This window comes from Heteronotia binoei, chromosome 1 (assembly GCF_032191835.1).
Source record: "Heteronotia binoei isolate CCM8104 ecotype False Entrance Well chromosome 1, APGP_CSIRO_Hbin_v1, whole genome shotgun sequence".
NCBI lineage: Eukaryota > Metazoa > Chordata > Lepidosauria > Squamata > Gekkonidae > Heteronotia > Heteronotia binoei.
In genome coordinates this window covers 127,434,857-127,460,499 of record NC_083223.1, presented here as the reverse complement: position 1 = coordinate 127,460,499, position 25,643 = coordinate 127,434,857, and the positions used below count along the sequence as shown (strand labels likewise).

General features: G+C 42.1%; 1 protein-coding gene across 1 annotated transcript in view; it reads right to left on the bottom strand.

Moving 5' to 3' along the window:
• Positions 1-25,643, bottom strand: part of UTRN (utrophin) — a 640,548-nt gene that overhangs the window by 455,662 nt on the left and 159,243 nt on the right. The window contains exons 20-24 of the mRNA XM_060240558.1: positions 23,536-23,777; positions 23,221-23,401; positions 21,315-21,463; positions 17,120-17,332; positions 9,067-9,180 (exon numbers count right to left, since the gene is read on the bottom strand). Of these exons, the coding sequence (XP_060096541.1) occupies positions 9,067-9,180; positions 17,120-17,332; positions 21,315-21,463; positions 23,221-23,401; positions 23,536-23,777 (899 nt within the window). The remainder of the gene's footprint in view (positions 1-9,066; positions 9,181-17,119; positions 17,333-21,314; positions 21,464-23,220; positions 23,402-23,535; positions 23,778-25,643) is intronic.

The following is a 25,643-nucleotide window of genomic DNA, read 5'->3' as shown; positions in this document are numbered from 1 at the left end:
GACACCGGGAAACTACTCTAAAGATCTAGTGAGGAGGTTGAGGGAGTGGATGTGGGTCTGAGACACCAAGAAGGGCTGAGAGGAGAGACTCCAGTCGAGGGGTGAGACTAGACACATCAATCCCAAGAGGCCAGACCTTGGCTAGAGGTGGAGAGTGAGTTGAAGGGAAACTGTGAACCGTGTAACTGTGAAAGACTCAAGAAAGTAAAAGTGATTGAAAAGCCTGAAACAACAGAACAAACGTATAAGCCTGTGTAAATATCTCCCATATCCCCAGTTAAGACTTTTTGTTACAATAAATCTGTGGTTTAAGTTAAAGTTCTCGTGAGCCTATATATTTTGTGGGAAGAACAACCAAAGCTGCTGTGGTCCCATCAAATAAACAAGTAAAAATACCCCGAAGAGACTGAAATATAGAGATCCAGTGAGGCCGTGAGGCGGGCGCTGCTATAATTGGTTGCCAGCGTCGGGATTTCGAAGAAAAACCCCAAAATAAGTGTCACTAAGAGACACAGAAAGTAGAGGGACACTGCAGTAAGGGAATTAAGACAGATTTGTGAAAAATTCCTGTCAGAAATGGCTCCTCCTAAGAGAACTACCACAGCCACGGGGGATGGGCAGACACAAAAAGAGATTCCTGAGGAGAATCCTAGTCAGAGCATAGAGGCTATGAAAATACAGTTGGAATTGGCCAGAATAGAGGCAGAAAAAGAAATTCAGATGGCCAAAATTCAATCAGAGAGAGAACAAAGGGAAAGAGAAGCAGAAAGAGAGAAAGAATTGCAGATGGCTAAGCTGGAATCAGAAAGAGAAAATAGAGAAAGAGAAAAAGGAATGGAAATGGCAAGGCTGGAATCAGAGAGAGAACAAAGAGAGAGAGAACATGAGGAAAAAATGTACAGTTTGAAACTCCAGGAGATTCAGGGAAGGCCTGAGTTTCAACGTGATACTAGAAATAAGAGGCGACTCACAGTAGAACAAAAGAAATTCCCCAAGTACCAAAAAGGGGATGATGTAGAAGCTTTTTTGTTTAATTTTGAAAGAACATGTAAAGATTTAAGAGTTGCTGATGAGGACAGAATGATTTATTTGAGACCTCAGATCTGTGGAGAGTTGAGTGAAATCTACTCTGAACTGAGGGATGAGGAAACTTCTGACTATCAATTGTACAAGGAAAGGGTCAGAGTCCGCTTTGGCTTAACAGCAGAGCAAAGCAGGAAAAAATTTAGAGAAATCAGAAGAAAGCCTGGGGAAACATACTCTCAACTAGGTTGTCGGTTAGACAGAGCCCTGAACAGATGGGTGGAAGGGAGTAAAGTTTCCACTTTAGAGGACCTGAAAAACTTAGTGGGCTTGGAACAGTTTTATAACCAAGTCCCCTCTCAGTATAGGTGGGTTCTGAGAGACAAGAAATTGAAAACAGTAGAAGAAGCAGCTGTGATTCTAGATGAGATTGAATCAGATCTAGGGAGATCAATGTGGACTGCTCCAACTAAAAAACCCCGAGTCTGGAACTCTCCAGAGAAGTCTGGGGCGGGTAACAACAACCCTGCAAAGCGGTACAGTCCACCTCCATACAGGAAGACTCAGGCTGCTTGTTTCCAATGTGGGGCAATAGGGCACTATGCCAGAACTTGCCCAGAAAAAGGAAAAAAGACCCCACCAACTAAGACAGTTAAAATGGTGCAAGGTCAACAGAAAGAAGTGGAAACAAACCCCTCACTTCCAGAGAACACACCACCAGAAAGACTCACTAGTGTTCTGAAAGTGTGGAAGGTACAGGAAAGCTTGAGTGAGGAATATACTGAGACTGTGACAGTAAATGACGAGGAAGTCAAGGCTTATAGGGACACAGGGGCGCAGGTTTCCCTAGTACAGCCAGAATTAGTAAAAAGTCATCAGTATTTGCCTGGGAAATCTTACACCATAAAAGGCATTAAAGGACCTACATTTGAAGTGGCCCTGGCAGAAGTTCCTATCAAGTATAGAGAGTTCCAAGGTGATTGGATTGTGGGAGTCCTGAGTGACATAGGAACATCGCTTTTATTGGGCAATGATTTAGCCTCTGAGTTAAAGAGACAGCAAGCTAATCCTGTCAACATTGTTACAAGAAGCAGGCCAGAGGCAGCACCTGAGGTGTGTGTACAGCAACCAGCAGAAGAAGAGGAAACAATGTTGCAGACCATCCCTGCTGCAGAATTCCTCAGAGAGCAGCAACAAGATGACAGCCTGAAGGAACTATGGCAGAGAACTGGGGTGAGTGATACTGAGATCACCATTGAACACCCATGCCAATTTAAAGTGATAGACCAGAAACTATACCGGGTGGCCTTAAAAAGAAAACATAACATAGTATGGGAAAGAAAGAAGCAATTAGTCCTGCCAAGAAAGTATAGAATGCAAGTGTTGGATTTGGCTCATGCATCACCCATGGCCTCTCACCTTGGCATCAATAAGACAATGGACCGAGTGCAAGAACGGTTCTTTTGGCCAAATATGGGCAAGGACATAAGGGCTTTCTGTAAATCGTGTCAGGCCTGCTAAATGGTGGGGAAAGCTCTAGACAAAACTAAGGGTCTATTACAGCCAGTCCTTATAGTCACAGAAGCCTTTGGGAAGATAGGAGTAGATATTGTTGGTCCTATCTCCAGAGTGACCAGAAGGGGAAACAAGTACATCCTGACCATCGTAGATTATGCCACCAAGTTTCCAGAAGCGGTTCCACTTAAGGACATTGAGGCAAAGACAGTGGCGGAAGCCCTATTGAATGTGTTTTCAAGATTGGGTTTTCCAAAAGAGATGGTGACTGATTTAGGCACCACATTTATGTCAAATGTGATGCAAGAATTATTAAGAGCTTGTGGAATCTGGCATGTGACCACAACGGCATACCACCCACAAGCAAATGGACTCAATGAAAGGTTTAATGGCACCCTGAACCATATGCTAAAGACTTACGCATACAAGCATCCCAACGATTGGGACCAGAGGTTGCAACACCTGCTCTTCGGGTACAGGGAGGTACCCCAAGAAAGTTCCGGGTTCAGCCCATTTGAACTGTTGTATGGAAGGCAAGCCAGAGGACCCCTTGATGTTCTGAAAGAGGCGTGGTCCGGGAACGAGGACGTCCAGGAGACAGATGTCATCTCTTACCTACACGAACTACAACAGCATCTGCAGGAGGTGAGGACTCCAAGGCCAGAGACAGAGAGTTCAAGCCAGGAGACAGAGTACTGGTTTTGAAGCCCAGGAAGAAGAACAAGTTAGATGTGGCCTGGGAGGGACCTTATACCATCGCCCATAAGATCTCCAACGTGAACTATGTAGTGAATCTAAGTGAAGATGGGGAACAATGTAAAGTGTTCCATGTAAACATGCTAAAACCTTATTTTGACAGGGGTAATTTGGTTTTAATTGCAAAGAAGGGAGTGAGTGAGGGAACTGAATTGTCGGGTTGGGGGAAAATATCCCAGGAGGAAACCATTAATGAGGTTCAGTTCGCCCCTTCTCTTAATGGGGAACAGAGAGGCCAGTTACAAACAATATTGGGAGGGTACAAAACAATTTTTTCAGATGTACCAGGGAAGACAAACTTAGCGTGTCACAAGATTGACACAGGGGATTCGAGGCCTGTAGCACTCCAACCATATAGAGTGACCGGCCCGAATGCCAAGTATGTACAGCAGGAGGTAGAAGAAATGTTGAAATTGGGTTTAATTATACCATCAGAAAGTCCGTGGGCCTCACCTGTAGTCCTAGTACCCAAACCGGACAAAACTATGAGGTTTTGTGTGGACTACAGGAGGTTGAATAAAATCACAGTACCGGATATGTATCCAATGCCTTGCATAGATGAGTTGGTCGAGACAATTGGAGCTGCCAATTTTATTACCACCTTAGATTTGACAAAAGGTTATTGGCAGGTAGCTATGGATCCTAAAGATCAGCAGAAAACAGCTTTTGTCACCAAAGAGGGACTCTTTGAGTTTACTGTGTTACCATTTGGGTTAAGGAATGCTCCCTCCACATTCCAGAGAGTAATTGATAAGATGCTAGTAGGACTGAAAGAATTTGCGCTTGCATATATTGACGATATTGCTATTTACAGTGCTACATGGAAGGAACATTTGCAGCATGTGGCCATTGTGTTACAACGAGTGAAAGATGCGGGTCTCACCATCAAAGCATCTAAGTGTCAACTAGCCATGGCCGAGGTTAAGTATTTAGGGCATGTGCTAGGTGGAGGTAAGATCAAAGCAGATTGGGGAAAGGTGCAAGCCATACATGAGTGGCCCAGACCCAAAACCAAGAAGGAAATTCGAGCATTTTTGGGCGTAGTAGGATACTACAGGAGGTTTATACCTGAGTTTAGCACGATAGCAGCACCGCTATGTGAGTGCACCAAGAAGAAGAACCCTGATCCAGTAATCTGGAATGCAGAGTGTCAACAAGCGTATGAACATCTGAAAGTGGTTCTGACCACTGAGCCAGTGTTGAGAACTCCAGAGTTTTCAAAGGAGTTTACCCTCTTTACCGATGCATCTAATGTTGGGGTAGGTGCAACATTAAGTCAGCAAGGAGAGGAAGGACTGTATCATCCAGTTCTGTATCTGAGTAGAAAGTTATTGGACCGAGAGCAACACCTCTCAGTAATTGAAAAAGAGTGTTTAGCGATTGTGTGGACAATAGGTAAATTGAAACCATACCTATGGGGAAGGAAGTTTACACTGTGTACAGATCATTCTCCCCTGAAATGGTTGAACCAGGTTAAAGATACGAACAGCAAACTCATAAGGTGGAGTTTACAGCTCCAAGATTACAACTTTGACATCCAGCATATCCCTGGGAAGCAAAATGTGATTGCTGATGCACTGTCAAGAAGAATGTAAAGTTTGAAGAGTCTGTTTGTATAGTAGTGTTAAAGAATATTAGTCTGTATAACTGATGAAGAATGCATATAATTTTGAAGTTGGGGTTATAACAAAAGTGTGGTGTTATAATATAGTGTAACCCAAGCAAGTGTGCCCATGTCCCATTGCTCAGCAAAAGGCTGAGACCTTTCGCCTTGCGCAATGTCTCAAAAGGGGGAGGGACATGTGACGGAAAGCAATGGGTTAAGCATAAACTGAAGACGCACAGGGCTGCGTCAGGTGACCTGAGGGTGGGGGCAAAGTGCTCGGAGCTCTCAGAGAGGGGGAAAAAAAAGTAGTTGAGTGAGAGAAACTGCTGAGGCAGGAGTTCAGTCAGTCGGAGTCTGACAGAGTGGAGGCCTGTCAGAGAAGTCTGTCAGTGGGGACCTGACAGAGACTGAGAGGGTCAGTTCGAGCCTGCCAGAAGGGCTGAGAGGGCAGCTGATCCTGTGAAGAAGCTGGAGACGGAGACGGGGAAGTCTTCCAGAGACTGCCAGCTGGACAAAACCAGCCAAGAGGGCTGTGTGTGTGTGAGTCAGTTAAGACCGGAATGGTCACAGACACCAGGAAACTACTCTAAAGATCTAGTGAGGAGGTTGAGGGAGTGGATGTGGGTCTGAGACACCAAGAAGGGCTGAGAGGAGAGACTCCAGTCGAGGGGTGAGACTAGACACATCAATCCCAAGAGGCCAGACCTTGGCTAGAGGTGGAGAGTGAGTTGAAGGGAAACTGTGAACCGTGTAACTGTGAAAGACTCAAGAAAGTAAAAGTGATCGAAAAGCCTGAAACAACAGAACAAACGTATAAGCCTGTGTAAATATCTCCCATATCCCCAGTTAAGACTTTTTGTTACAATAAATCTGTGGTTTAAGTTAAAAGTTCTCGTGAGCCTATATATTTTGTGGGAAGAACAACCAAAGCTGCTGTGGTCCCATCAAATAAACAAGTAAAAATACCCCGAAGAGACTGAAATATAGAGATCCAGTGAGGCCGTGAGGCGGGCGCTGCTATAGCAGCATACATCCTACCACTTGCTCTATTTTACTCTCACAATAACTCTGTGAGGTAGGTAAGGCTAAGTGTGAGCGTGACTGGCCCAAGGACACTCAGCAAGCTTTACGGCAGAGTTGAGATCTAGGGTTGCAAGCTCCCAGATCCCAGCAGAGCTTCCCCTGCTTTTGAAATCTTTGATCAGGGGAAACTCCACCCCCCAAAGGAACTGCACACTGTGACATTCCTGATGTGATGATCTCACTTCCAGGTGATGTTGAAGGAGGGAGGACCCCTGAATAATTAATTAATACCCCTATAATTATAATAAATGAAAATATGTTCTTGCCTTTAGAAGCAAAAAGGTGTCTGATGCAATGTGATAGAAGCAGACAGCCTCCAATGGGTGTGAGTTGCAGATGTATATTGGATAACAAAGAAGGCCTAGTGGGGAAGCTCCTTGCTGAAAGCTGATAAGGCAGATGGGAAGGGGGAAATGGAAAAGTACTAGAAGAGGGGATGGAGGAATGTTGAATCAGATAACTGGGGAGGATCTGCTTGCTGAGCTTGCTTTATGCTTAAAAAGGATGGTCTGAGAAGTGTGGGGGGGGGGGTTCAGTATTTTTGGGAGCCTTGCTGCTAAATTGGACCCTGCTATTGGTGCCAATAGTAAAACCTCATTTCAATCAGTAAGTGTGCGGCCTCGTTATTCCACTGCTACAATGTCACTGGGGGCCAGGAATGCTCTGGTATTTGGGCAATCTCTATGGTTCTGAGGACAAAAAAACACGTAGACATTCCCCCAAATACCAGGGTATCCCTGACATGACGACGTCAATACTGAGTGATGTTGGGGACAACACACAAGGTTCCCACCCGCCCCCAGAATGCCTTCTCAAATCCTCCACACCTGATGGGAGAAGGGACCCAGCAATCCTACTGGGATTTGAACCTCCCAGATTCTAGAGTCATAGTGTGGCTATCAATGCCATTTTAGAAGTAACTGTCATTCCCTAAAAATGGGCTTGAGGCCCCAATCCAGATAGCATGTGTGGCACAGTGGCCACAGGAACTCTTGTTCCCTGCCCACAGTGCCTTTTCAGGTGCAGAAATAGCCCCCTTAGGCAGTTTCAGCACATGAAAAGGTGTGGGAGGAGGTTAACAAGAGCTCCTGGGGCCACCATGCCAAACAGCAGCAGTCCTCTTGTGGATTAAAAAATGATTAATTAACAGGAAACAGAGAGTGAGTATAAATGGGCAATTTTCACAGTGGAAAGTGGTAAGCAGCGGAGTATTGTAGGGCTTCGGAGTAGGTCTGGTACTTTTTAACTTGTTCATTAATGATTTGGAGTTGGGAGTCACCAATGAAGTGCCTAGGTTTGCAGATGACACTAAATTGTTCAAGATGGTGAGAACCAGGTAGGACTGTGAGGCGCTCTAGGGGGATCTGCCAAGGCCTAGTGAATGGATGTCAATGTAACAAATGAGGTTCAATGTGGGCAGGTGCAAAGTAATGCACACTGGAACCAAAAATCCTAACTATAAATATACTTTGATAAGGCCCAAACTGGCTGTAACTGACCAGGAGAGAGATCTTGGGAGTTGTGGTAGATAACTCACTGATAATGTTGACTCCATGTGCAACTGCAATTAAAAAGGCAACTACTATGTTGGGTATTATTAGGAAAGAGACTGAAAACAAATCAGCCCGTATTATAATGCCCCTGTATAAATCTATGGTGTGGCTTCATTTGGAATATTGTGCACAGTTTTGGTCACCACACCTCAAAAAAGATATAGCATTGGAAAAGGTGCAGAAAAGGCCAACTAAAATGATTACGAGGATAGGAGGATATGAGCACCTTCCTTACAGTCAGCAAAAATAAGATTTGGAGCTGACTGCAGCTCAGATCATGAGCTACTCATCGCAAAATTAAGGCTTAAACTGAAGAAAACTGGGGGAGTCATTAGGTCATTCAGGTTTGACCTTGATCACAACCCTTCAGAAATTTCTCTTATATACAGTGGAGGTGAAGAATAGGTTTAAGGAACTAGCTAGACAGAGTGTCTGAAGAACTATGGACGGAGGTTCGGGACATTGTAAAGAAGGCAGCAACCAGCACCATCCCAAAGAAAAAGAAATGCAAGAAAGCAAAGTGGCTGTCTGCTGAGGCTTTACAAATAGCTGAGGAAAGAAGGAAAGCAAAAGGCAAAGGTGAAAAGGAAAAATTCACCCAACTGAATGCAGATTTCCAGAGAACAGCAAGGAGAGATAAAGAGGCCTTCCTGAAGGAACAATGCAAAGCAACAGAGGAAAATAATAGAATGGGAAGGACAAGAGATCTCTTCAAGAAAATTGGAGAAATCAAGGGAACCTTTTGTGCAAAGATGGCCATGATAAAGGGCAAAAACGGTAGGGACCTAACAGAAGCAGAAGAGATTAGGAAGAGGTGGCAAGAATACACAGAAGAATTATACAAGACGGATCTCAATGTCCTTGACAACCATGAAATCGCTGACCCAGAGCCTTAGACCTTAGAAAGCATTACTAACAACAAAGTGAGTGGAGATGACAGTATCCCAGTTGAGCTATTCAAAGTCCTAAAATACAATTCTGTTAAAGTGATGCACACATTATGTCAGCAAATTTGAAAAATGCAACATACTAGACACAGTCTTCTTTACAGTCCTAAAATACTTCAACAGGCCTTAAGTATTTTGACAAATAACCTTTTGAACAAAATGCCACTAAAGTGAAACCTCCCAACATTTTGAATTAATGCCACACGAATCAATTATGCAATTTGTACATAGCTAGGCAGGGTAAAATCCAAATAATTTCAAGGGCATTCCGAAAGGTATGTAAATGAAGTGGTCAGGATTGCATCATGCCTCCTTCTCTGTAAGAACTCTATATTTATAGCATGGGACAGTATACCCACATTGTAACAATGAGCTATCTGAGAAGCCTGTCAAGAATTTTTGAAGCAAGGTTCAAAAACAACACTTCACAATTCTAAAGAATACAAACATATTTTACCTACCCTTTTCCCTTGTTGACTACAAGAAGAAAGCTCTATCGGTTAGTCTACAAGCAACACTTATAAAGAATACCAGAATACCAAACAATTAATAAACAACACTACTGATTATCAGAAGAGTTTACCATGCATTGATCTAGCTGCCTTTGAAGTCCTTCAGGATCCCTTTGGATGGTTTGCTCTTTTATTAAAAAGTCTTTAACCCGATCCAGCCACTTTTGAACCAGTTTTGAATCAGTCTGAAATTAAGTAAAGTTAAGAAATATTAAGAATTGTGATGAATAAGACAGAACTTATTTTGGGAAAATGGAAACAAGGGGGGAGTAGTAATTAGAATACATTTTCTCATATTTTGAACTTCAAGCTCCTACGGCTATTGGTAAACTTCAAAAATCCAGCCATAGAATCAAAGAACCAAATATTGGAGAGATTATGCCTAGAGGCATTACTTGCTTAATGTAAGAGCCACACAGAATAAACATCAGATGTTTGAGAGCCACAAGACATGAATGTCAGGGGAGAGAGAAGTGGAAAGAAAGCAACTTTAAATGCATTATCCAGCTGGCTTGGGTTGGAGAAGTGATTTAAAGACAGAAATGCCTTCTCTGAGGTGGCCAATGGGTTGGTGGAACTTCAAGAGCCACACAATGTGAAAGAGCCACATGCGGCTCCCGAGCCACAGTTTGGCCACCCCTGGCTAGAGGGAGGAAATCCAGGTCATTGGAAGGCTGACAGACGATGGTATGACTTTCAAGGCACCTCTATCAGCTTAGGCAAAAATATGTTTAGTAACACAAAACTGAGCTGTGACCAAGAGCAATATTTTATCTTACATAACCACCTTTTAAAGGATATGTGTTCTGCAAGCAATATTCTATTTATTTGTATTCTAGTACAGAGAAGCAATTTATGTCCAGGTTATCATTATTTTTGTTCTACCTCCAGCTTTAGCCAGTTTTTCAAGCTAACTTTAATATATTGAAAACAGAAATCACTTTCAAAAACAGATGGTAAAATAATCATTACATCCTCTAATATCGGCTGTTTATTTTATGTCCAGAACTTGATTTTCACTCTTTGCAGCTCACTGAAACTGCCCTTATCAAAATCAACGGTCATTTTTTTTCTGCCAAATCCAAGGCCTCTGTTCTATTGTTGCCTTCTTTCACTTGCCTGCCATCTTTGCTACAAGTAGTAGAAACACTATTCTCCTTTATGCCTTAAATTTCTACCGTCATTAACAATAAATCATGAAGAATATAAGCATTTGTACAGAGATTTTAGTATTTATTCCTTCATATGCAATAGAGAGTAGTGGCAGCACAGTTACAGGGGGTTTTGGATGATGCTTCCGTGCTAGACCTATTTCAGTCTGACTTCCGTCAAGGTCATGGGACGGAGACGGTACTGGTCGCCCTCATGGATGATCTCGAGACATCTGGATTGGGGCGGCTTGGCAGTGCTGTTGTTGATAGACCTGTATTTGACACAGTCGACCATCAGCTACTGTCCCACCACCTCGCTGACATGAGGATTCAGGAGTCTGCCCTTCAATGGCTTACCTCTTTTCTCCAAGGCCAGAGACAAAGGGTGGCAATAGGGAAGCAATCATCCCAGAGACATCCACTTGTATGTGAGGTGCCTCTGGGGGCGGTTCTCTTCATGTTGTTTAACATCTATATGCACCCCCTTGCCCAGATTATCCGGAGATATGGGCTGGGTTGTCACCAGTATGCAGATGACACCCAGCTCTATCTATTGATGGGAGGCCAGTCCAGCTGTGCCCTGGAAGATCTGGACCTGGCATTGCAAGCCGTAGTGAAATGGCTCAGGCAGAGTCAACTTAAAATGAATCCAATGATGACAGGTGTTCTGTGCCTTAGCCACCGTGGCCTGGGTAAAGAGATCCCTTTGCCAGCCTTTGATGGGATGCCACCAGTGCCAGCATTGAGGGACAAGACCTTAGAGGTGCTCCTGGAGCCTTTGTTAACAATGGAGACCCAGGTAGCAGCCACTGCCAAATCTGCATTTTTTCATCTTAGACAGATAAGGCAGTTGGCTCCAAACCTGGAGCGTAATGACTTGGCAACAGTGATCCATGTGACGGTCACCTCGAGAATAGACTACTGTAACACCCTCTATATGGGGCTGTGGAGGATGCAACTGGTGCAAAACGCAACAGCCAGGTTGCTATTGGAGCTACCTGTATGGGAGCACATCCAACCTGCGTTGGAAACGTTACACTGGTTGCCTGTGGCATTCCGGATTCGTTTCAAGGTGCTGGTCATAACCTTTAAAGCCCTATATGGCCTGGGACCTGTCTACTTTTGGGACCACCTCTCCCCTACGTTCAGGGTCCCAAAATCATCTTCAGATTCCTGGGCTGAAAGAAGTTCAATTGTCCACCACTAGAGCCAGAGCATTTTCGACAATAGCCCCCGCTCTGTGGAATGCCCTCCCTGAAAACATCAGGGCCCTGCGGGACCTGCTGTCAAGCATGCGGGTTCAATGACGAGTTGAAGTTGATACAAAGACTACGTTTATTGATAGACTGATACTTTTGGTAACAGGTTCTTGAGAGTAATGCTGAACACACATTGATACAATACTTTTAAGGCCTACTTCAAAGGGATTCCAAGGGATGGGGTTGCGGGGTAGCATAAACTAGCATAAATATCTACATTCCCATAGCTTTATCAGGACCATGTCCTTACTTTCCCCAGATGTCTCTTACTCCCTTACAGGAATTTATGGGAAGGTGCTGATTACTTGGTTTCAGTTCTCACTACTTCTAATTATGAGTCATAAAACCAAGGCAGGGGGAAGGGAAAGAATAACAAGCTAGCAAAGTTGGATCTTCCATGATACTTCACAGACCAGGTAAGGAAGGACCCCTAAACAATCAATTACCAATGGAATTTCACCATGCTTGACACCTGCCACAGTTCCGCCAGGCCTGTAAGACTGAACTATTTAAGCTTTCCTTCAATAGTTAAGGGAAGGTAGCAAATACAGATATTCAGAATCATCGATTTGCATCTTGGATTTTATGGTTAAAGTGTGTGGATTGATTTTGTTGTATATTGTTTTTAATATTCGATGTGATTTTTAACTGTTGTTAGCCACCCTGAGCCTGTTGGGGGGGGGGATATAAATTTGATAAAACAAACAAACAAACTAGCTGTAATCCTTATATCAGCTCTGGAAGACAAATGATTTATTACACCATCACCATGACTGCTGACAGAGACAGGCTGAGACTAAGAGTGGTTTTATATGATGGCTGGATGAGATCTGAACAGACATTCAAATTACAGTTGCCTTAAGCCACTATGCTACTAATCATTCATTCATAATAATATTTCCACAGAGGGAGAGCCAGTTTGGTGTAGTGGTTAAGTGTATGGACTCTTATCTGGAAGAACTGGGTTTGATTCCCCACTCCTCCACTTACAGCTGCTGGAATGGCCTTGGGTTAGCCATAGCTATTGCAGAAGTTGTCCTTGAAAGGGCAGCTACTGTCAGAGCCTTCTCAGCCCCACCCACCTCACAGGTTGCCTGTTGTGGGGGGAGAAGATATAGGAGACTGTAAGCCGCTCTGAGTCTCTGATTCAGAGAGAAGGGCAGGGTATAAATCTGCAGTCTTCTTCGGCTGCTCTGTTCCCACTCCCATTCACTGGGGTCCTTCAGGGATCTCCACTCTTCTTGCAGTGGTTCATTTACTCCTGAATTTCTCTGGTTCTAAGTACCACCTGTATGTTGTTAACTCTCAACTCTATGCCAGAACTTTCCCTCTCCAATCTTACTTCTCCAACAATCTTATACTTCTACTTGAAGATTTATTTGCTGTCACAAACTCATTATGCCCAAGACTGAAAAAAATTTTCCTCCCAAGTCTTCTCCTCATAGACTCATGATGTCATCATTCTCCCTGTTGACAAGGAATGAACCCTTGACTAACTCTTCCCAATTCAACCCAAGAGACGTCTGTCCTTATAGCACTGTGAAAAGACAGCCTTTTCTCTCCACTCACCCTTAGGGAAAACTCTGGCTCATGTTCTAGAAATTTTCTACCTTTGTCTCTCATATTTATACAGAAGCATGCCAAACTGATTATTTTCTCTAAACATTCTGTGCTTAACCCTTTTCAATCTGGTTTTCCTCCAGGTCATGGGGTGGAGAAGGTTCTAGTTGCCCTCATAGATGACCTCCAGAGGCAGGACCAAGGGTCTGATTCAGTATAAGGCAGCTTCATATGTTCATCTGGATAAGAGATGGCTTGGCTGTACTGATGCTTCTAGATCTATCGGTCGCATTTGATACGGTCAACCATCAGTTGCTGACCCGCCGCCTTTCCGATGCTGGAATACAGGGGTTGGTCTCACAGTGGCTCTCCTCTTTCCAGCAGGATTGGGGACAAAGGGTGGCGATAGGGGAGGAACTCTCCCAACGGCACCCACTTGTATGTGGTGTGCCACAAGGGGCAGTTCTCTCCCCGATGTTGTTCAACACCTACATGTTCCCCCTTGCCAGACTGCCCAGAGGTTTGGGCTGGGATGTCATCAGTATGCAGATGACACCCAGCTCTATCTGTTGATAGGTGGCTGGTCCAACTCCTCCCCGGAAGTTCTGTCCATGACACTTCATGCTATGGCAGGGTGGCTCAGGCAGAGTCAACTGAAATTCAATCCAACGAAGATGGAGGTCCTGTACCTAAGTCGTGGCGGTCCAGGATCTGAGATCCTATTATCGACCTTCAATGGGGCACCACTTATACCGGCGCCCAAGGTTAAAAACTTAGAGGTACTGCTGGATCCCTCTTTAACTATGGAGGTCTAGGCAGTGGCCACTGCCAGATCAGTCTTTTATCATCTTCGGCTCGTAAGGCAGTTGGTCCCCTACCTCGAATGCAATGACTTAGTGACAGTGTTCCATGCCTAGAAATGTGAAGGCCCAAGAGGAAAAAAGGAAAAATTCGGGAAAAAAAGTTTTTTTCCGGGGGTTTTCCTGAAGCCTTTTTTGGTTTTTTTCCGAAAAATTGGAAAAATTGAAAAAAATAAAAGAAATTGATTATGGAAAGTTTTATTTTAACATGATGAATAAAATATTTTAGGACAAGGTGTTTGAATATTTTCCAAATAATTTCTAAAAAATATGTATGGTATCAGATTATTCTAACTTCTGTGCACTGAGGACAAGCAAGTCCTTTTTGGCCCTGGCACTGGCGGAACTCTCTACTTGATGATAACTGGGCCCTGTGGGCCTTAACGCAGTTCAGGACCTACAAGACAGAGATGTTTCACCAGGCCTATGCCTGAGGACAGCAATGACTGCCATTGAGCTTGGCTTCCTCCATTCTCTCTCTTCCCTATGCAAAATTATATAAAATGTTTTCAAAATCCCACTAAGCTTGGCTCCCTTCATTTCTGCCTCTCTTATGGCAAAGAGTCTTAAGATGCCATTCTGAATAGCTGTTTTATCACTGCCTATTGTTTTAACAGTTCAATTAATTTACAGTTAACTTGCATTGTATTTGTTGACATGACATGCAAAACCCTGAGCACTATATAGGGAACGACGGTCTAAAAATAAATAAAAACCATGCAACAGTCACCTCCAGACTAGAATTCTGTAACTCACTCTACATTGGCCTACCCCTGAGACTGACCTGGAAATTTCAATGAGTCCATAATGCAGCAGTGCAGGTCCCAGGAGGAATGTCACAGACGGCACATATACAACCAGTGCTGTGCCAGCTACAATGTCTCCTGGTTGAGTATCAAGTCAGATTCAAGGTACTGGTTGTGACATTCAAGACACTGAGCAGTCTGGGACCAACGTATCTGCAGGACCTCCTCCTCCGTTATGACTCTGGTAGAGTGTTATGCTCTGCTGGCAGCAATTTGTTGGTGATCCCCAACCCCAAAGAGCTCCAGCTGTCATCGACAAAAACCACAGTTTTCTCTGCTCTGGCTCCAACCTGGTGGGATTCTCTGCCAGAGGAAATCTGGGCTCTGTGGGATCTTATGCAATTCTGCAGGGCCTGTAAGGCACAGGCTTTTGATTGAGGACAGTAGTGGATGGCACCCTTCCTTCCTCCCCCCCCCCCCAAAGCGTCATCCTCCCTCCCCCCAGAATGCTCCAATATTCTGAATGAAGAATAAAATTCCCAGAATGCCATTGGGATTTTAGAAGTCTATTGTTTTAATTTGTATTGTTGTATTGTTTTAATCTATATGCTGGTTTTACTTGATGTACATTGCCCAGAGCCCCGCTTAGGCCAGGATGTGGCAATTCAGCAAATTAATAATAATAATAACAACAACAAAACAACAAAACAACTACTATTAGTATTATTATTATTCCAAGCATACCATCATTTTGTTCTAATTTCTCCGCTCTAGCGACTGATATATATCTGCCAATGATATCTGCTGCTTCAGTTCCACCACCCTCACTTGTATGAAGGTGTCGTTCTTCCTTAAACAATTCTACCTTTTGACCCTGGGTATCTTCCACAATATGACAACATTCTCACAATGGCTCTCACAATATGATTGTGATTAGGATGTCAGATTAGGATCTCAGAGACTCAAGTTCATATCTCCACTCTGCCATGAAAGCTTGCTGGGTTTCAGGACAATCACACAAGAAACTTATTTTGAACAAGGCCATTGGTCCATCAAGGTCAGTATTTACTCAGATTTTCAGCAGTTCATCACAGTCCTTCACATCACCTAGTACCTGATCCTTAACTGGAGATGCCAGGCATTGAACCTAGCGAGCAGATGCTCCACCACTGAGCCATGGTCCATCCATTCATCCTAACCTTCCTAACAGAATTGTTTTGAGGATATAATAGAGGGGAGGAGAACAATGTAAGTCACTTTGGGGTATAAATGAGGTAAATAAATATTAAAGAGAATTTCTGAAACAGCATCTCTTTCCGTATATGACTGCACCCACACCCTGAGGCCCTCTGTAGGAGTCTTGTTGTAGCCCCTAGAGCCAGAAACTCTTCCTTTATGGCATCCTCCCTGTGGAAAGCTACTAGTTAACTCAATTTTGAGGAACATTGAGAGAATCTTTAATTTTAGAAACATTTTTAATGTTTATACTGGCATGGGTATCAGATTAAACTTTTAATGGTGTATAGAGTATATTCCATCTAGGTACAGATGGAACTCTCTGTCTGGGGCAAGTGATGCTCTGTATTCTTGATGCTGGGAGGGGGGGCAATGGAGGGAGGGCCCCGATGGCATCTGCCACTATGTGACAGACTGGATGGGCCACTGGCCTGATCCAACATGGCTACTCATGCCCTTTATGCTTCTTGTTCCATTTTAACTTGTACTGAGTTTAAAATACCAGTATATATTTATAGTAAGAGCCCCGTGGCACAGAGTGGTGAAGCTGCAGTACTGCAGTCTGAGCTCCCTGCTCACGACCTGAGTTCGATCCCAGCAGAAGCTGGGTCCAGATAGCAAGCTCCAGGTTGACTCAGCCTTCCATCCTTCCGAGGTTGGTAAAATGAGTACCCAGCTTGCTGGGGAGGAAGTGTAGATGACTGGGGAAGGCAATGGCAAACCACCCCGTAAAAAGTCTGCCATGAAAACGTTGTGAAAAAAACATCACCCCAGAGTCGGAAATGACTGGTGCTTTACTACCTTTATATATCTATAGTAAGTTAGCTTTCCAGGATCTGACAAGATTGAGCTAGCATACAGTAATAAAAACTAGCTCAGTTAAACCATACCTAGAAAGAATGGTTAAATAGAATTGAATTTATCTTTCACATGAAACAAAACTAATTCTTTTGCAACAAAAACCCCAATACTATATATAGCAAATGGTTTTCTAAAGAGAAATCTTTCTCATCAGTAGGAGTAATCTTTCTCATCAATAGGAGCAATGGATTTTTTTAAAATTAAAATCCAAGCACAAACAATCAAGCTTACCCTTAGATGCCACACACAGAAATCAATCCATAGCAATCATATACGCTGCCCCAGCATGATCCAACCCAAATAACCCTAATGACATCTTTTGGGAATTATTTCCACAATAATCAACATTACAATCTATTGCATCACAAAAACTTCAGGATACAAAGAGCATATGCCATTAATTTAGGTATTTAAATACATTTTACATAAATCTAGATCGTTAAATACTTGCCTCAAATACTCTCAGTTTGGAAGCTGTTTCTTCCAGCAAGTGTACATCTTTAGAAACCTTCATTTTCAACTTGTCCCTGCACCCCTGCAAACATTTTAATTCTTGCATGTAGATCTTTGATTTATCATCAGAAATGGTTTTCTCCAAGACCTGTGTGTCTGCAGCAAGTCTATCTATAATAGTTTTCTGATTTTCTAGAGTTTCACAAACTGCCTGTTGAAAGAGCATCACAACAATGCATTTAATATTTGCACAAGAAGTGGGAAATGTATAGTCTCTGCATCAGCCCAGTATGTTACCCCTTACCAAAATGAGATGGGGCTTTATTAGGTATGAATCAACACAACACAATGAGTTTGATATTTCAGATTTGAAGCACACAAATATTCAAGGCTGCCCCCCAACCCTTCATACATATCTGAATATTCCCGCTGCAGACCAGTTCAAATATAGGACAGCTGTATGATAAACTGAGAAAAAAGATCTTGGGAGAAAGACAATATGCAATCCAGATACAGCTTAAAGGCCATGCCTACCACTGTTATTTTATAATGTTATTGGGAGCTTAACAAGGTCCAGCATAAACTTCCAAAAGCCATTAACAAGGATAACCATGGCACTTGAGAGAAAAGGCATCTCTCTGAAATGATGACTTTCAGTCAGTGGAAATTTGGGCAGAGACCTCTACCATTGACGGCTCCTAAGTTGACTAGGATGCAGATTTAATATGGAAGCTACATATGGCATTGAAAGATTTCAAGTTAGACAAAGGGGCACAAGGGCAGGGTGTCTGATTTGCCAAGTGGGAGAAACCTGTGTGTAAGATGCACAAGTAGTTTGTAGTCTTCTTCTACCTGATTGAAGCCATTAAATATACAAACACCATGAAAAGAGAACAGAAACAGAACATGATAATTGCTTGTCCAGCCACCCTATCCTTCTTGCCTCACAAAAAAACACAGCTTATTAACAGCTGTGCCAGAAAACAGCAAACCCAACTGTTAATCTAGAAAAATTTTGGCCCCAGGTTCATCCAGTTACTGCTTCCATCTTTGATCAAAATGGATTTCAGACCCTGATTCTGTTTAGTTTGTCATCATCAATTGTGACTTTTGCTGAGACTGCAATGATACAGCTCCAAGTGATTATGCAGTACATAAGGAACATCTAACTACAAGTAACTGTAAACACTGGAAAACTATTTCTTAGCATTGAGAGAAAACTTTCAGTCAGGGGAATAACTTGTCTAAAGCTTGTCCAAATTGATTTTTACCCCTTCCACCAAAGGACCTCAATTGTGCTTGGCCCTACGTGTAATTATGGGGTAAGGATTGATGGATTTTTTTTTTTTACTGTATCTTGTGAAATTGTTTCAATGGCTTTGGAAAATTTTGTGGATTCAGTTAAAAGAGCCCGGAAACTAATGTGTCAACTGGAATATTAACTTTGCCAGCTTAGTTAAGCAGCTGCTGAGACACCATGATAACCAAATTGCACAGGACTGAGTTCTACATATTTAGAATCACAGAGTCATAGAGTTGGAAGGGACCTCCAGGGTCATCTAGTCCAACCCCCTGCACAATGCAGGAAACCCACAAATACCTACCCCAAATTCACAAGATCTTCATTGCTGTCAGATGGCCATCTAGCGTCTGTTTAAAAACCCCCAAGGAAGGAGAGCCCACTACCTCCCGAGGAAGCCTGTTCCACTGAGGAATCGCTCTAACGGTCAGGAAGTTTTTCCTAATGTTGAGCTGGAAACTCTTTTGATTTAATTTCAATCCACTGGTTCTGGTCCTACCTCCCGGGGACACAGAAAACAATTCCACACCATCCTCTATATGACAGCCCCTCAAGTACTTGAAGATGGTGATCCTATCACCTCTCAGCCACCTCCTCTCCAGGCTAAACATCCCCATCTCCTTCAACCTTTCCTCATAGGACTTGGTCTACAGACCCCTCAACATCTTCGTCGCCCTCCTCTGGCCCCGTTCCAGCTTATCTATATCCTTCTTAAAATGTGGTGCTCAAAACTGAACACAATACTCCAGGTGAGGTCTTAGCAGAGCAGAGGAAAGCAATACCATCACATCATGTGATCTGGACACTATACTTCTGTTGATACAGCCCAAAACTGAATTTGCCTTTTTAGCCACCACATCACACTGTTGACTCATGTTCAGCGTATGATCCACTAAGACCCCTAGATCCTTTTTGCGCATACTACTGCTAAGACAAGTCTCCCCCATCCTATAACCATGCATTGGATTTTTCCTACCTAAATGCAGAACTTTACATTTATCCCTGTTAAAATTCATTTTACTGATTTTAGCCCAGTGTTCCAGCCTGTCAAGGTCATCCTGTATCCTGTTTCTGTCTTCTTCTGTGTTTGCAACCCCTCCCAATTTAGTATCATCTGCAAATTTAATAAGCATTCCCTCTATTCCTTCATCCAAATCATTGATAAAGTTATTGAACAAAACAGGTCCCAGGACAGATCCTTGAGGCACTCCACTTGTCACTCCTCTCCAAGAGGATGAAGAATCATTCACTTTGGGTGCGATCTGTCAACCAGTTACAGATCCACCTAACAGTAATGGATCCAAACCACATTTTACCAACTTGTCAACAAATATAGTATGTGGAACCTTATCAAAAGCCTTACTGAAATCAAGATAAACAATGTCTACAGCATTCCCCTGATCCAGTTAGATAGTCACTTTCTCAAAAAAAGAGATCAGGTTAGTCTGACATGACTTGTTCTTGAGAAATCCATGCTGGCTCTTAGTAAGCACATCCATTCTTTCTAAATGTTCCAGGACCGACTGTTTGAATATTTGTTCTAAAACTTTTCCAGGTATAGACGTCAAGCTGATGGGTCGGTAGTTACTCGGATCGTCTTTCTTCCCCTTCTAGAAGATGGGGACAACATTCGCCCACCTCCAACCTTCTGGCACCTCTCCTGTTCTGCAAGAATTCTCAAAAATACTAGCCAGAGGTTCAGAAATTACATCCGCAAGCTCTTTTAGAACCCTTGGATGCAATTCATCTGGCCCTGAGGACTTAGTTTTATTTAAAGAAACTAGGTGTTTATGTACTACCCCTATGCTGATCCTAGGTTGGAACTTCATACCCTCCTTATATGTTCTGTTTTTGCCATGTTGAGCACCGTTTCCCTCAGAAGAGAAGACTGAGGAAAAGTAGGAATTGAGCAGTTCCGCCCTCTCTTCATTACTTGTTACAATTTCACTTCCTTGCTCTCGCAATGGGCCTACCATGTCCTTGCTCTTTTTCTTACTCTGAACATAAGAAAAGAACCCTTTAGTTGGCTAATATGTATTGTTTGCTTTCATGTTTGCAACCTTTTGTTCCAAGTGTATTTAAAATGCAGAGTTCATGGTTCATCTGCCTACTGCCTAAAATGTCCTTTACTGGGGATTCAGAACTATTCTATAGACGCATGTTTTATTTGATTATGTACACCCTGTTTAAGTATCTATACAATTCATAGTCTGTATTGTTTTCTGTAGCCATCTGCAATCTTTCTGATGCCTTTTCATATATGCTCATCTATCATACATGAGATTTAATTTGCTTTTGTACCATATCTTTCAATAAACGTCTTAATTCATTATTACTAACACTCTGGAATCTGTGTCTTCCTACCAACAGTGGTGTATTCACAACTGATAAGAACCCATAGGAACAGAGGCCTTCTGCTTAAGGAGACTGAATTAATACCAGCTACAGCTAAGCAAAATATTTCAGCTAATACTCACTTATCTTTTGGTGCCCTCTTCTGAGGAAGGAACTTTTTCAAGTATGTATTTTGGATGCACCACTCCTTGGCCTCTTTCCTTACATCTAAAACTACTTCAAGGCTGTGATCACACACACTAAATAATGCAGTTTCAATCCACTTTTAGTCCACTTTCCAACTGAATTTTACTGTGTGAACTAGCAAAATCCAGCTGGAAAGTACTTTGAAAGTGGATTGAAACTGCATTATGTAGGGTGTGTGATTGCAGCCATTGAATACATTTTGCTTTTCACAGCTTTTTTACCAAGCACCTGATTTCACATATAAAATTGTATGGGAGATGTGGGAGAAACCAAATGAATTGCTGTTTCCCCTCTTCACTTAGAGAACACATCAGTCATGCTTCCAAACTCAAGACACAAAAAGTAAACCTACCTTTATCTGTTGCAAAGCTCTCTCTGCTTTACTGAAATCAATCACAGAGCTCATGATGGATTGCTCCCTGCTTTCCAATTCATTCAGTTCATCCTTTATTTTCTTTAAAGCATCCAAATAATCTTTGGAAGGCTGGCTTTCCAATTCAGCTTTAAAATAAAATGTTAAAATTAACTCAGCAACTTGTTTATAAATGATGAACAGGGAATTATGTTTTTTTAAAAATACAAAGTAATAATACAAAGTTCTCCCTCCTCTTGACTGCATATCTGAGATCAGTATACTTATTCAGGCATTCATCTCACAGACATGAAGGAAAATATGCAAGGCCCTTCAGAATGCTATGTGAAGGTGTTTCTTACAACATTCTAAAAGGGCTTGTATAATTTGCCCCAAATTAGAGTATGTCTTCCATGAAATGATTTCTTTGGTGAATGAGGAAGTGACTATCTTACAAGTGGAACTTCTTAATATATCAGACTACTTCAGATTTTAATAAGGTGTACGAGTACATAAAAAAGTGGGAGCCATAATGGAGTAGTGGTTAGAATGTCAGATTAAGACGACTTTGGATCCCTGATTTCAAATCCCACTAAGCCATGAAGCTCAAATGTATTCATCATCTGGACAGTCGTTTTCATTCAGTTTAATCACACTTTTCTGGCCTCAGTTGCCAGCACCAGTAGACCCAGAAGAAACTGCAAAAAGGAAATACATCTAGATGTCACCCATTGCCCAAATATTAATGTATAAATATTTTTAAACCTACACATCATTAATGTTCAAAATATCTAAATCACCATTAATTTCAGACTACATGCCTGTAAAGAGGCTTTCATGCCTGGTGAAAATATTTCCCATGAATTAACCATGGATAAGTATCACCTCCAGGGCTTTTTTTTTAGCAGGAACGCACAGGAACGCAGTGCCGGCTGGCTTGGTGTCATGGGGTGTGGCCTAATATGTAAATGAATTCCTACTGGGCTTTTTCTACAAAAAGCCCTATATGAAACAACAGTGATATCAGGGGGTGTGGCCTAATATGCAAATGAGTTCCTGCTGGGCCTTTTCTACCAAAAAAAGTCCTGAGAACCTCCCATTGGTGGCAGAAAATAAAGGGTACAAATCAATTACAAAAACAGTGCAAACAGCACAAAGTCAACTTTTAAAAGTTGTTTGAAATATGGAGGCAGTCTTTAAAAAAACAACTGTTCTAATATGTTGGTTTTATTAGACAGGCTGATGCTTATCATTTTTTGTTTATTGCTAAGTTTAAGTAACATTTTATTTATGTGGTTTCATCAACCTGTGTGGTTCAAGCATCCCATCAGCTAGGATACAAATTAAATTATTATTTCAATGATAATTTAACTGACTGCACTGAATTTTTACATATTTCCTGAGTCTGGGACATTCTAAATTTTTCTATAAACCAAGACAGTATAAGTTGAGAGCACTATATTTGTTTTTTTTAAAACACACACACAGCTACGAAACCAAGCCCATAGAGAAAACAATCTTGAAACAAAAAATAATGAATGCTAATGAGCAGACACAATATATGCATTTTGACCTCCCATTAAGTTGAAAAATACTTTTTTATTTTTTCTAGATGGTTTGGAATTACCAGCAACAAATTCCTTTTGCCTATAAAGCAACAATCTAAGTGATCCCTTTCTAAAGAAAATATATTTGATGTTGCAAATGGGAGGGATACCTTTTTTTAAATAAAGTGTTACAAATTCTGTGCTTCCAAATAAAGTGATCACATTATCACAGCAGCCAAAATCTAAGTCCTTAGACTTTTGATATTGGAAGGGGGAGTAACATGGTATGACAAAAGGAGAAAAAAAATCCACCACCACCACCACCACCCCAAGGTGGGAGAAGTCAAAAGGAAATTCACCTTTTTGCCAGTGCTGGTGCCGTTCTTCCAACTTCTGTTGGGCAGACATGAAGCGATCAATCAAAGAGTTGAGGCTATCTTCAATAAAATTTGGAACAGCAGGGTAAGATGCCAGGGCCTTAGCCCTAGTTTTCAAGTGTTCAATTTGAGGATGCAGACTTAGTAAGTAAGTGAGCTCCCTCTGTAGATGCACACAGATAGAAAGATTAGCCATTTAATTAACACTGAGTTTAAAAGGTCCAACAAATTTGACCTCAAAAGCAAATTAGTTATGCCTTATGAATAACCAAAAAATAGTAAGTTTGCTAAAATTACCTGGCATGATTCCTTTAGAGCTGTTAAATGTTGCTTTGGTGATGATGAAGCAGATCTGTCTTTCAGCCACAATTCTTTTTCAGTCACAGCCTTATCAAATTCACCCAGTTCCCTAAAATACATGTTTATTTCATCCTGGCAGTTCACTTTTCTTGTTACTTCTTCCAGATACCCAGATGCTCCCTTCCACTCCAACAATAGCTTCTCTAGGGAATTTGATACATTCTCAGTAGGAAGCCCTTCTGAACAGGCAAAAGAAATAAATCATAGTGAATACTACATACCAAAACATATACAGTCATCTTGCACAAAACGCCAAAACAATAATTCTATTCCTATTAAATGACAACTATCCACACCAAAATGAAAAGTCAAACAGATTCCTGACTTGTCTTACTAACAACTTCAGTTTCCAGAAAGTGAAGAAGGAAACAAGGGGATCCGCTATCTTGGATTTGATTCTCACCAACAAGGAAGAATTGATAGAAGAAGTGGAAATAGTGGGCACCCTGGGCAGTAGTGACCATGTGACTTTGGAATTTACAGTCTTAGGGAAGGGAAAAGCTATACACAGTCATGCTTATAGGTTGGATATCAGAAAGGCAAACTTCAATAAACTTAGAACTATGCTGGGTAAAATCCCATGGTCAGAAATACTTAGGAAGAAGGGCGTTCAGGATGGGTGGGAGTTTCTTAAAAGCGAAATACTGAAAGCACAATCACAGATGAGTCCTATGAGAAGAAAAAATGAAAAAAGCCTTAAAAAGTCGAGTTGGCTCCATAAACAGCTCTCTAAAGAATTGAGAAATAAAAAAGACTCCTTTAGGAATTGGAAGGAGGGCCTCATAACCAAAGAGGAATAGAAACAAATCACCAGTGCTTGTAGAGAAAAAGTTAGGAAAGCTAAAGCTCAGTATGAGCTTAGGCTGGCCAAAGATGCTAAAAACAACAAAAAAAGGGTTCTTTTCTTATGTTCAGAGTAAGAAAAAGAGCAAGGACATGGTAGGCTCATTGCAAGGGCAAGAAAGTGAAATTTTAACAGGTAATGAAGAATGGGTGGAACTGCTCAATTCTTACTTTTCCCCAGTCTCCTCTTCTGATGGAAACGGTGCTCAACATGGCAAAAACAGAACATATAAGAAGAGTATGAAGTTCCAACCTAGGATCAGCATAGGGGTAGTACATAAACACCTAGTTTCTTTAAATAAAACTAAGTCCTCAGGGCCAGATGAATTGCATCCAAGGGTTGTAAAAGAGCTTGCGGATGTAATTTCTGAACCTCTGGCTAGTATTTTTGAGAATTCTTGGAGAACGGAGAGGTGCCGGAAGACTGATAGATCACACCCGAAGAGTGCTTGTGAATGGTTCCTCATCCTCTTGGAGAGAAGTGACAAGTGGAGTGCCTCAAGGATCTGTCCTAGGAGCTGTTTTGTTCAACATCTTTATCAATGATTTGGATGAAGGAATAGAGGGAATGCTTATTAAATTTGCCAATGGTACCAAATTGGGAGTGGTTGCAAATGCAGTAGAAGACAGGAACAGGATACAGAATGACCTTGACAGGCTGGAACACTGGGCTAAAATCAATAAAATGAATTTTAACAGGGATAAATGTAAAGTTCTGCATTTAGGTAGGAAAAATCCAATGTACGGTTATACGATGAAGGAGACTTGTCTTAGCAAGAGTATGTGCAAAAAGGATCTAGCGGTCTTAGCAGACCATACACTGAACATGAGTCAACAGTGTGATGCGATAGCTAGAAAGGCAAATGCAATTTTGAGCTGTATCAACAGAAGTATAGTGTCCAGATCACGTGAAGTGATGGTATCGCTTTACTCTACTCTGCTAAGACCTCACCTGGAGTATTGGGTTCAGTTTTGTGCACCACATTTTAAGAAGGATATAGACAAGCTGGAACGGGTCCAGAGGAGGGCGACGAAGATGGTGAAGGGTCTGTAGACCAAGTCCTATGAAGAAAGGTTGAAGGAGCTGGGTATGTTTAGCCTGGAGAGGAGGCGGCTGAGAGGTGATAGGATCACCATCTTCAAGTACTTGAAGGGCTGTCATATAGAAGATGGTGTGGAATTGTTTTCTTGGCTCCAGAAGG